Raw genomic sequence first — 11,024 nt, 5'->3', positions numbered from 1 at the left:
TCACAAAGAACTTGCATATGGGAGTGGGTTCAGCATGGACTGGAACAAAGGACAATGATCAGATCTTCCCTCAGGGGGCAGGAAACTACCTTTTGTCTTCAGAAAATGACTCATGGGGAGGAGGAGAAGGGAACCAGCCAGGTGACAGGACACTCAGGTTACCACCGCAACTCCTCCCTCAACCCCTCCTTTCTGTAATGTATGCATGATGTTTCTGGGGGTGGGCTTGACCTAGAGGATGGGAATTTCAAAAGTTTTTATAAGGTCTTGCACACCATTTTTCTGTGTCTTTTCTCTCTCCTGCAAGTGAGGGGAACACCCTGTTGCAACAGTCCAATAAAGGCCAAGCCTACAGGCTGCTGTTTTGCTCCAAGTTATCCTGGTTGGTGTCTTTGTTTTTGTCCAAGGGAGCCCTTGGATTTTTGCGGTAACAAACTGTACTGTTTTGCTTTCATAAAATTCCATTGTACGCATTCCCTGTACAATTTGTCCCTTGGGAGACCAGAGTTCGAATCCCCACTTGGCCATGGGGTGGGGGGTCAGTCAGTGCCTGTCAGCCTGGTCTACCTCCCAGAAAGTGGGAGAAGCAACAAGAGGAACAGCCATTTTAGATCTGGTCCTAACCAATGTTGATGACCTGGTTAGTGGGGTAGAAGTGGAAGGATCATTAGGCGCAAGTGATCATGCTCTTCTGAAGTTTACTATACAGCAGAAAGGAGCAGCCAAGCATACTAGGACTCCATTTCTTGACTTTAAGAAAGCCGACTTCATAAAACTTAGGGAAGTGCTGGGTGAGATCCCATGGACAGTAATACTAAAAGGAAAGGGAGTTCATGATGGCTGGGAGTTTGTTAAGAGGGAGATAGTAAAAGCACAACTTCAGGCAATAGCAATGAGACGGAAACATGGAAGGTGCCAGGGTGTCTATCTAAAGAACTTTTAACTGAGTTAAGATTAAAAAAGGATGTGCACAAAAAATGGAAAAGGGGGGAAACCACCAAAGAGGAATTCAAACAAATAGCCAGCACGTGTAGACACAAAGCCAGAAAAGCTAAAGCACAGAATGGACTCAGGCTTGCTAGAGAGGTTAAAAGCAACAAAAAAGGCTTTTATGGGTATGTTCGTAGCAAAAGGAAGAACAAAGAAACAGTGGGGTCACTCAGAGGAGAAGATGGTGAAATGCAAACAGGGGACACAGAAAGGGCTGAACTCCAAAGGGTCTCATCAATGGTTCCTCTTCATCCTGGAGAAGAGTGGCTAGAGGGGTGCCACAGGGTTCTGTCTTGGGCCCGGTCTTATTCAACATCTTTATCAACGACTTGGATGATGGACTCAAGGGCATCCTGATCAAATTTGCAGATTTGGGAGGGGTGGCTAACACCCCAGAGGACAGGATCACACTTCAAAATGACCTTGACAGATTAGAGAACTGGGCCAAAACAAACAAGATGAATTTTAACAGGGAGAAATGTAAAGTATTGCACTTGGGCAAAAAAAAATAAAATGAGAGGCACAAATACAAGATGGGTGACACCTGGCTTGAGAGCAGTACATGTGAAAAGGATCTAGGAGTCTTGGTTGACCACAAACTTGACATGAGCCAACAGTGTGACGCGGCAGCTAAAAAAGCCAATGCAATTCTGGGCTGCATCAATAGGAGTATAGCATCTAGATCAAGGGAAGTAATAGTGCCACTGTATTCTGCTCTGGTCAGACCTCACCTGGAGTACTGTGTCCAGTTCTGGGCACCACAGTTCAAGAAGGACACTGACAAACAGGAACGTGTCCAGAGGAGGGCAACCAAAATGGTCAAAGGCCTGGAAACGATGCCTTATGAGGAACGCCTAAGGGAGCTGGGCATGTTTAGCCTGGAGAAGAGGAGGTTAAGGGGTGATATGATAGCCATGTTCAAATATATAAAAGGATGTCACATAGAGGAGGGAGAAAGGTTGTTTTCTGCTGCTCCAGAGAAGCGGACACGGAGCAATGGATCCAAACTACAAGAAAGAAGATTCCACCTAAACAGTAGGAAGAACTTCCTGACAGTAAGAGCTGTTCGACAGTGGAATTTGCTGCCCAGGAGTGTGGTGGAGTCTCCTTCTTTGGAGGTCTTGTGACTTGCAAATTCATCTAATGTTAGCAAGAGCTAATGGAAAGTGTCAGGGAGCTAGCAGTGCCTTTTACCAGCTTTGTCTGGTTCGCTAGCTGCAGTAGGGCCATTCCTGCACGACGGATCCCCCCTTTCCCCACTCCCTATAGGTCTTCAGCCCCTCTTATTTCTCTGAGTCCCCGTCATGGAATAGGGCAGGACTACTGTTCCTCGCACCATACAGTTGTGCTGGCTGAGACTGATGGGCTTTGGACGGATAGTCCAAAACATCTGGAGGGCACCAGGTTGACAAAGGCTGTTCTCTATCATGGCCTGTGATGAAGTCTTCCTGAAGCAAGCTATGCCTGGCTTTCATCTTTCCCCATTATTATTATTATCTTCATCCACAAATCTCAGGGCGGTTTACCACCTAAAACTGCAATATAAAAAACACAAACTGCATAATAAAAATAAGAAGAAAAACAAGCACCCCCCCACCCAACATATTTAGAAAGATATCAGGTGTCAATCAGCCAAAGGCTGGGTTGAAGAGGAACATTTTCGCCTGACACCTACAGATAGGTCGCAAAGGTGCCAGGCGAGCCTCCCTGGAGAGAGCCTTCCACAAACAGGGAGCCACTGCAGAAAAGGCCTGTTCTTGTGTAGCCACCCTCCTCTCGGGGAGGAGGCACCCAAAGAAGGGCCTCAGAGGATGAATTTCCCTCAGAAACGCCTTTATCCTTTGTAGAAAGCACCGAGGCCCAGTTCGCCATCCCTAGGCCCCCTTGAAAGGTGGGGTGGTCTGTCATTCTCATCGTGCGGACTCTCTTCTCTCTTCCAGTTGTCACCCGCATTCTGAGATCTGGTTTCTGGACCGAGCTCTCTACTGGCATTTCCTCACCACAACCTTCACCGCTTACTGCCGGCTCCTGATCACCCACCTGGGGCTGCTGCATTGGCAGTATGCCTTCACCAGCTACGGCATCAGCCCCCAGGCTAAAGTGAGAGAACGACAGGCGGCCCGTCCCTTTTCCTAGGCTCTGCCACTCCTGCTCATTCTGTCTTCACAAAAGCCCTGCGAGGGAGGTCAGGCTGAGAGTGAGTGACTGGCCAGATGTCACCCAGTGAGCTTCATGGCCAGACGGGAATTTGAACCCCGGCCTCCCGGGCCCTAGACCGACATTCTGATCCACTGTTTCTTCCCAGCTGTTGTCTGGACCCAAGTTTGAGAAACACTGCTCTTACCACTATTCCACACCACCTCTACACTGACTGGCTGCTGCTCTCCAGGGCTTCAGGTGGCATGGTGGGGGTCTCTCCAGCCCCCCTTGCAGATACCAGTGAGGATTTGCCTGCAACATAAATGCTCTTGCCTCTGAACTTCAACACTGACTCTCCAGGATTTGAGCCCTGGATCTGCACACTAGACTTCTGTGGAGGCAGCCGAGAAGAGCATTCGCCTTTTTTGCTGCTGCTGCTGCTACTGCTGCTGCATCACAGCGTTAAGCTTCTGGTCTTCGCTCGCCCCCTCCCCAGCCTAGCCCATTCCCTGCTAGGTCCCCCTGCAAGAGCTATGCTTCTCGGCCATACTGGCATCCCGTCCTGCATTAACTCAAGTGAAAATCCCACGGTGCCCCCTGCCCCCCTCCCATGCTCACTGCCAAGGATTTTGCTGCACTTGCCTGTGCTTTTGCTTTGAGGTTTTTTGTTCTACAATCAAGCAACACATACTTTTCATGAAATAGTGAAATGGAAACATGGCCACCTGCCCAACCTGAGGAGGTGTGTGCAGATCTCCAAAAACAGATTGGGTTTTCGTTGCAAGGGGACAACACCTGCTTCTGGTGCTCATGAGCAAGTGAGTGAGTGTCAGTTGCAATCAAAGTGTACTTCCTGCATTGCAGGGGGTGGGCTGGATGACCCTTGGGGATCTCTGAAGCCTACAATTCTCTAGAATCTGAGGCAAACTGACAGAGTGTTTAGCTTGGGTGTTGGTGCCAAATGAAGGCCTTTCTGTGGCAAATAGCCTGGATTGGCATAGATTTTTTCTTTGGGCCTTTCCCTGAACCAATAAATTTGGGACTTGCTTCCAGAAAAATGTGCAGGACAGACCTGCAGCCATTCCATCAAAAGACAAAACAAAAACAAAAAAGACTTCTATGCTGACTTGCCCTTTTCAGGATAGTTTCATCCAGGTTCCAAAATGTCACATTGATCTCAACAAAATTCATTTCAAGTTAGTGTGCATAGAGCCATAGCCTTGTATTATTGTTAAGTTTGCTTCAGATGATTCAATTGGTTTCACTTCTGCCCTGTGTGTTTGCCAAAGGACTGGCAGTGGACATGTCGCCGGTTCTTAAAGACCACAAAGACCACAGAGAGAGCGACCTGCGTAGGGGAAACTTCTGCACCAAACGCATCAGCGAACCCAATGCACCCAGGTATCTCTGCCTCGTGTGAGATAGAGAGTGGTTGCCAGTCAGTGCAGAGCAGCCTTTCTCCACCTTGGGTCACCCAATGTTGTGGGAATACAAGGCCCATCATCCCTGACCACTGGTCCTGCTAATGAGGTCCTGACCACTGGTGGTTTGGGCATGCTGCAGGCCTCGTGGTGAGTGCCACCCAGCATTTTGTCACCCTCCTCAGTGGTGACGCCCAGGGTGACACCCACCCACCACACCCCCTTTCTCTGCCCCTGCCTGCAGAGACAATGGAATGCATCCCTCCTGTCATAACCCTGTTTTTATCAAGGGACAGAGTTAAGAGCTTTCAGCAGCAGTAGCAACCTCCAAGGATGCTGTGTTTTGATAATCAGTTGGTGTTTGTTTCAGGCTGCTTTGGGCACTATTCAGTGCAGTGACATAACGTATGAGCACACTCAACTAAACTTGCCATTTGTGGGCACTCTCAGTTGGCATCTCTGTGGTTGGCATTGATGGGAAAACTGAACTGAGATGTCTGTAAGAAGCTGGTGAGGTGGGCAAGGGGGCTTGGCTTAGCTCAGGCAAGGGACTGTTGGGTGGCCTCCTTAAGTACAACTGATAGCCAGTTTGGATGAAGAGCAAAGAACTGAAGAGGTTGTGCCTCAACCTACCAGGCACTTTCTTGGCAGAAACAGTGAGGTCGCAGAGGGGTGTGTGAGATGGGTACCTTAGGGGGTATGGAAATCAGCAGCTCTGCAACTTACATCCATTGGAGGGGTCAGGCCTCTGAGCACCCCAAGTGCCTCACTTCACAAACAGGCAGACTTCAGAGCCAGCTCTAGGGTGCTGGTGTGGTAGGTTCTTTCATGGAGCTTTGACTGTGTTAGGCCATGGAAGCCTGGGATGCTAACGAAACTGCTCCATGGAGTTTAGAAATCCAATCTAAAAATGTGGGAGTTTAGAAATCCAATCTAAAAATGCATATTCTTACTATTAAGCAAGTGTGGGGATTAAAATCACAGAGCAGTATTGCTGTTAGGTGGACTCAGACCAATGCAATTGGTAGAGAAGGCTCTGTGTTATTTCATTTCACCTCCTCTCTTGGGGGGGAAGAAGAAAAGAAGTATTTTCTGTTCTCTCTCTCTCTCTCTCTCTCTCTCTCTCTCTCTCTCTCTCCAACCAGCCAATGGGAGAAGACTTGTATCTGCTTGCTCCAGCATCAGGCTCATGCCTGAGGCTGCTTTCACTGTAAATACAAGTATTTTACCTGCATTTATTTTTACTGCTGTTGTTAGGAAGGACAGGTGCTTGACTGTGAGTAAACTATATGTTTTAGTCATACTTTTCAGTCGGTAGCCTGTTTCTATAATAAACAGGGTAACAGAAGGGGGAGATCAGCCTAAAGGCTTTTGTTTTGACTGTTTAAGATGCTCAGCACTGTGCTTCTAAACACAAGCGATAAGCTGATGTTTTGTCTGTTGGCCAGGTTTGTGGAGGAATAAAATATAGTTAATATATTCCCTCACCTACATGGTAAAACCTAACCAACATCTATCATAATGTGAAATCAAGCCATTCCAGGAGGTGTGCCGGAAGCTGAGTATGAGGGAGCAAATCATTCGATTCTGCTCCCTTGCCTCAGCCATGACCCCTCTGGTGGTGGGCAGACTGGGGGGTAGACTTCTCTTCCACAGTAGCCAGGCCTGTATAGTCATTGCATTGCTGGTGGCGCCAGATCACAGGGTCTTTCTCAGAGCAGCGAGATACCAGGTCAGAGCTCAATCTGGCTTTATTGCTCTTCAATTGTTGGCAATTGTGTAGTGGATCCAGTCTTCAAAGATGCAGACCTTGGTGTACAGCCCCAGCCGGTTCTCTTCACTGCAGCTTTTCTTCCAGGACAGCAGTCCTTGGAGGGCTTCTTCACTCACCAGGGGGCTGCCCACATCTCCCTAAGACACAGACAACAGCTTTGGGACTCTCCAGGGGACAGGATCAAATCATGGCAATTTCTCACTGTCGTTATTTGAACTCTCAGGCCCTGGAGCACTGCCTGCAGCAGGAGAGAGGGAGCTGTGTGAGGCTTTCCCCAGCCACAAGTACCTCCCAAGAGGTTGGCTCTTGCAGCTGGAGAATTTCCCTTCCCCTGTTGGGGTGGGTGTGTGCTTGCACTTACAGCCCCTCTGGCCCTCTCAAGAATGTAGGAATGACATAAATGCTATTTAACTTTGATATGGGGAGGATTTGGCACATGCCTTTTCATTGTACTTTTCAAATATATTATGCTTTGTTGTTTAGTTCTGGTTAATGTTCGGCTAGTAGCTACTAGCCTGCCTATGGAGAATGCTTGTGCTTGTGAGTGATTTGGTTGGAGATAGCTCTAGTCTGAAGGGAAGCATTCATCTATGGTGTGTGTGGATGCACATAATTAGACCATGTTACTGAACTCAAAATCAGGGACAGGGGGCCACCAAAACCGCACCTCTCACCCATGGCTTGGAGTGGCTAGGAGCACACATGCCCATCTGGGAGGCCAGGCAAGGCATGCAGGCTCTTCTAGGCACCCATCTCATCAGCCCTGCAGGACCATCTCCCAGGTTGGCCAGTGGTGCTATGAGCTGAGTGCCAAGTGGCGCTTGGAGAGAAGAAAGAAAGATAGAGACAGTAGGTGAGAGTTGCAGGAAGAGAAGGAGGGAGAGAGGAAGAAGAGCAGTCCTGATGGTCATGGAGGAAATCACAGGCAGAGCATGAAAGGTGACAAAAAGCAAACTTTTGGAGTTTCTGGTCCATGGTCTCTCCCAGCTTCAGATGTACTGATACAGCTTCTGGCCAAGATCATAAGGGAGTCAAGGTATGCCTCTGCTTGTTTGCTCCCTGCCCCCCCCCCCAATCACTGGACTTGCCAGTAAAAAGAGAAGAGCCTCACCTTGCAGGCATCTTGGCTGCTGCCCAGCTGTCCAGCACAAAGCATCCTGTCAGTGAACCGTCCTGGGTAGACATTGTTGCATGTGGCATCAGATGTGACTGGAAGGTAGGAGCACTGCAGAAGGTTGTCTGTTCCATCAGCTGTAAGCCCAAAATATGTTGATCCTGAGCAGCTGCCTGGGGCAAGGCAGGAGGGAGACTCTTATGCTCAGGCCTCACCCCTCTCTCCTTGAGCTCTTTCTGCTTCAAGGGGGCACTGCCACCTGCCATGAATCTATCATAGTACAATGAATTGTTGGTGCCTCCCTCCCACCATTTGCCGTTCATCTACCCTTCCCTTTTTTGCATGGTGTCATTTATCCCATGCATCACTAAGGGACTTCAGTGCCTCCTTGCGTGTCCCCACCATAATCCCCCACGGCCACGAAGAGGGGCATCTTCCAGCAGCCCCCTGCTCCAGTCTGTCACAGTTGTTGCTGGTCCTGGTTAGTCTCTCAGCACCACCCTCTCTCTACTCACAGTTGCTGCTGATCCATTCTGAAGCCAGGCACTGGGTCCCAGCTATGGCACATTGGCTGGGCAAACTGATGGGCTGCACCAGCTCACCCAGGACAGCTGGTTGTGCAAGCTTGATGAGCATGATGTCATAGTCCAGTGTGTAGTTGTTGAACTGCTTATGAGGGACCAGCTTGGCAGCAGCAATGACCTGTTGCTTCTCCTTAGGAGGAGTCTCAGGGACTTGTAGGCCAAGCCAGACCTCCATGTGGTCTGGGCTGCTGGAAGAAGAGCAGGTGGGTCAATAGTGTTCTCCCTAGAGTTTTTCTGCCTCAGCCTGGGTTGAAAGATTCCTTGCTCACCCTCAAGGATTCTTGTAGGCAGGCAGTCAAATGCACAAGTTGCCCTCCTATTTCAAATAAGAACAGCGCAGCCAACAGCAGAGAATGGACTTTATTCCCTGTGGGAGACAGATTGTGTACAAAGGGTGTGAAGCAGGCTTATACCCACCTCCTGCTGCACTGAGCTGAGGACAACACCCATTCTTGGCTGATGAGGGCCCCACTGCAGACATGGTGCACTGACTGGAGGGAGACTTGCCACGGCACAGAATCTTGTTGGCACTTGGCACTACCAACCAACTTCTCAGCAGCTGCAACAGCTCAATATATAATTGGTAGAGGGAAAAATCAAGACTTCTTCACTGGTTAGGAACATGCTAAAATGCAATGTGGCCTCGTGAACTCAGGAAATGGCATCCAGCCTATCCCATGGCATCTGTCAGACAGACTACGGTAGCTAGATGAGGGCGCTGCATGCAATCTCTTCCTGCTAGTAAACAAAGGCTCAACTTTTTGCCACCATATCCTGCTTTCCACCTCCATCTCCCTGCATAGGAATCCTTTGAATTACTGGTCTCATATTGCAAGTAAGTGTGGCTGGCAACTGTTCCTGATTAATTTCTGCCAGAGTTCTACATACCATCACTCATACAGCTAAAATAAAAGCCACAGTTTTAAACCACAGGAAAGCTCATAATGTATTATTGTAGACTATTGTAGACTATAGTAACTATAACAAGTAACTATATAGTACAATGCTGGTTTGCCCCATGTAATAGTGGCATTTCCTCTTTGTACAATCAGCCCAAATAATTGACTGCTTTTGATTATTCTGATATGAGCTGTTAATTTATTTTCTTACAACCATATATATGTACTGTATATTTGTATTATTATATATGAGAATAAAATCAGCATGAAAACATCATTAAAATGCCAATAAATACTAATTAGTTAACAGAGTTGAGATTCCTGCATTGCAGGGGATTGAACTAGATGACCCTAGGGGTCCCTTCCAACTCTACAATACAATGAAAGAAGATTCATTGTACAAAAGCTTCTCTAAACATTAAAGTTTTCAAAAGATGTCTGAAGAGAGGGATGGCTCTTGGTGGCAGGGAGTTCCACAGGGCAGTGGCTGCCACACCAAAGGCTCAATCCCTAATGACGTCCAGCTAAACCTCAGGGTTCATTGGGGTGAGGAGTCCAACAGAAGTGCCCCATCAACAGATCTTGGTGGTCACGTTGGAAAGTAAGTACTTTGGGGTCTCATGGTACTTTGGGACCGAGTTGCTTAGGGATATGTCAGTTTCACACACTGTTACAGAACAAATTCAGTGATGACCAACAAATTCAGTGATGGACAGCACAGATTGACCAAATGCTGCTATGGTAAGTCTAACACCACTGAGATTTTTTAATAAAGTGGGGCTGGGTGAATAGTCTGAATGGTCAGTGTAGAGAGTGGGTTTTGGGGTTGTATCCAACTAAGTAATACTCAGAGTAGTCCCACTGAAATCAGTGGACTTAAGTTAGGCATGCCCATTAATATCAGTGGGTTAAATCTGAGTATGACTGATAATGGAGATAGCCCTCCTGCATTTCTGTTTCCTGGCTTAACTGCCTGGTTCTCCTTCCCCTCCTCTGTTGCCAGGACACCTCTACTTGCACACTGAAATCTTAGCCCTCTTCTGGATTGATGGTCGTGGATTTGCATTCCAGCTTCTGTACTGCAGTTTTGTTCATCCTCACCCAACATTTCATGACTATTCTTGGGCAGATAAACTGTCCAGATTTGGGGGGGGGGGGGATTGTACCTGCAAGAGCCGCCAGCAGTAAACTGCAACCCAGCCACAGCATGTTCTCTTCTCTCAAGCTGGCCTCACTGAGAATGCGGAGTCCTGTGTGCACCTGGAAGTCCTCTAATCTCACAGAGTGGAGAGAAGAGAAGAAAGAATGTTTGCACAGCTTTCACATTGACTCTTGTCCATGCAGTTAGGCTATTTTTAGTAACATTTCTGAAGGAGATAAGATTGCTGCTCCTTTGGGTTTGTAGGAGGTCTGGGCTGCAGGTTCCCCAAGTTTTCAGAGCGTTTTCTATTCAGACCCAGCATGGGGGCATTGAGCAGCTCTTTCAGCCTAACAAATCATCAGTAAAAACAATTACAGCCTAGAAAATACTACAGTGGTACCTGAGGCGCACTTTCGCTAATGGGGCCTCCCGCTGCTGCCGCCCGCTGGCACGCAATTTCAGTTCTCATCCTGGGGCAAAGTTCTCAACCCAAGGTACTACTTCCGGGTTAGCGGAGTTTGTAACCCAAAGTGTTTGTAACCCGAGGTACCAGTGTATAAACAAAGCGGAAACAAAAATACGCTAAACATTACAATTACAGCAAAAGTCATATGATATGATTAACAAAGCATTTATAATCTACAAAACAGTATTAGCAACTAAAAAAATAAACCAAGCGCTGTTAATACACGCACTCTCCATGCCCCCATGACTCATAATCTTTCCCTCTATTCAGTCCATTGCTTAGCCAGCCTAGCCAGATGCTGCAGCAGCTGGTATCCTTAGGTGGTGGGCTAGGGCGGAGACGGTGGGACATAGACCAACATCTACCTTTGGGTAGCTCTTCCAGGTGCTGTTGATGTGGAACATGTTCATGTCACCCTCAGGAGGTCAATTCCCACTCAAGGAAGTCCAGGATGAGCCTGTCGCTCCAGAGCAGCAATCCTGCTGACATGTGCTTG

The 11,024-nt window shown here is 48.0% G+C and overlaps 1 protein-coding gene across 6 annotated transcripts; it reads right to left on the bottom strand.

Moving 5' to 3' along the window:
• Positions 1–6,283: 6,283 nt before the first annotated feature.
• Positions 6,284–11,024, bottom strand: LOC310845285 (trypsin-like). 6 transcript variants are annotated; one of them, XM_083740114.1, is made up of 6 exons: positions 10,894–11,024; positions 10,088–10,192; positions 8,440–8,590; positions 7,954–8,210; positions 7,436–7,611; positions 6,284–6,461 (listed from the first exon to the last, which is right to left on the bottom strand). In XM_083740114.1, the coding sequence occupies exons 2-6, from the start codon at positions 10,128–10,130 to the stop codon at positions 6,312–6,314; spliced, it is 777 nt and encodes a 258-aa protein (XP_083596240.1). In that variant the 5' UTR covers positions 10,131–10,192; positions 10,894–11,024; the 3' UTR covers positions 6,284–6,311. The 6 variants fall into 6 exon arrangements, with proteins under 6 accessions (XP_083596240.1, XP_083596242.1, XP_083596239.1 ...); XM_083740116.1 differs by lacking the exon at positions 10,894–11,024 and having other exon boundaries at positions 6,284–6,562; positions 10,088–10,767; XM_083740113.1 differs by lacking the exon at positions 10,894–11,024 and having other exon boundaries at positions 10,088–10,754.

Source organism: Podarcis gaigeae (genome assembly GCF_964106915.1).
Source record: "Podarcis gaigeae genome assembly, chromosome: 5".
Taxonomy (NCBI): Eukaryota; Metazoa; Chordata; class Lepidosauria; order Squamata; family Lacertidae; genus Podarcis; species Podarcis gaigeae.
The sequence above is the reverse complement of the archived record's forward strand: the minus strand, read 5'-3'. Positions and strand labels throughout refer to the sequence as shown.

Coding starts and splice junctions, on each gene's coding strand:
- LOC310845285 (XM_083740114.1), bottom strand. CDS start 10,130: ATGCTGTGGCTGGGTTGCAGTTTACTGCTGGCGGCTCTTGCAG. Junction 8,211..8,439: donor TCAGCTCAGTGCAGCAGGAG/GTGGGTATAAGC, acceptor CTCTTCTTCCAG/CAGCCCAGACCACATGGAGG. Junction 7,612..7,953: donor AGAATGGATCAGCAGCAACT/GTGAGTAGAGAG, acceptor GCCTTGCCCCAG/GCAGCTGCTCAGGATCAACA.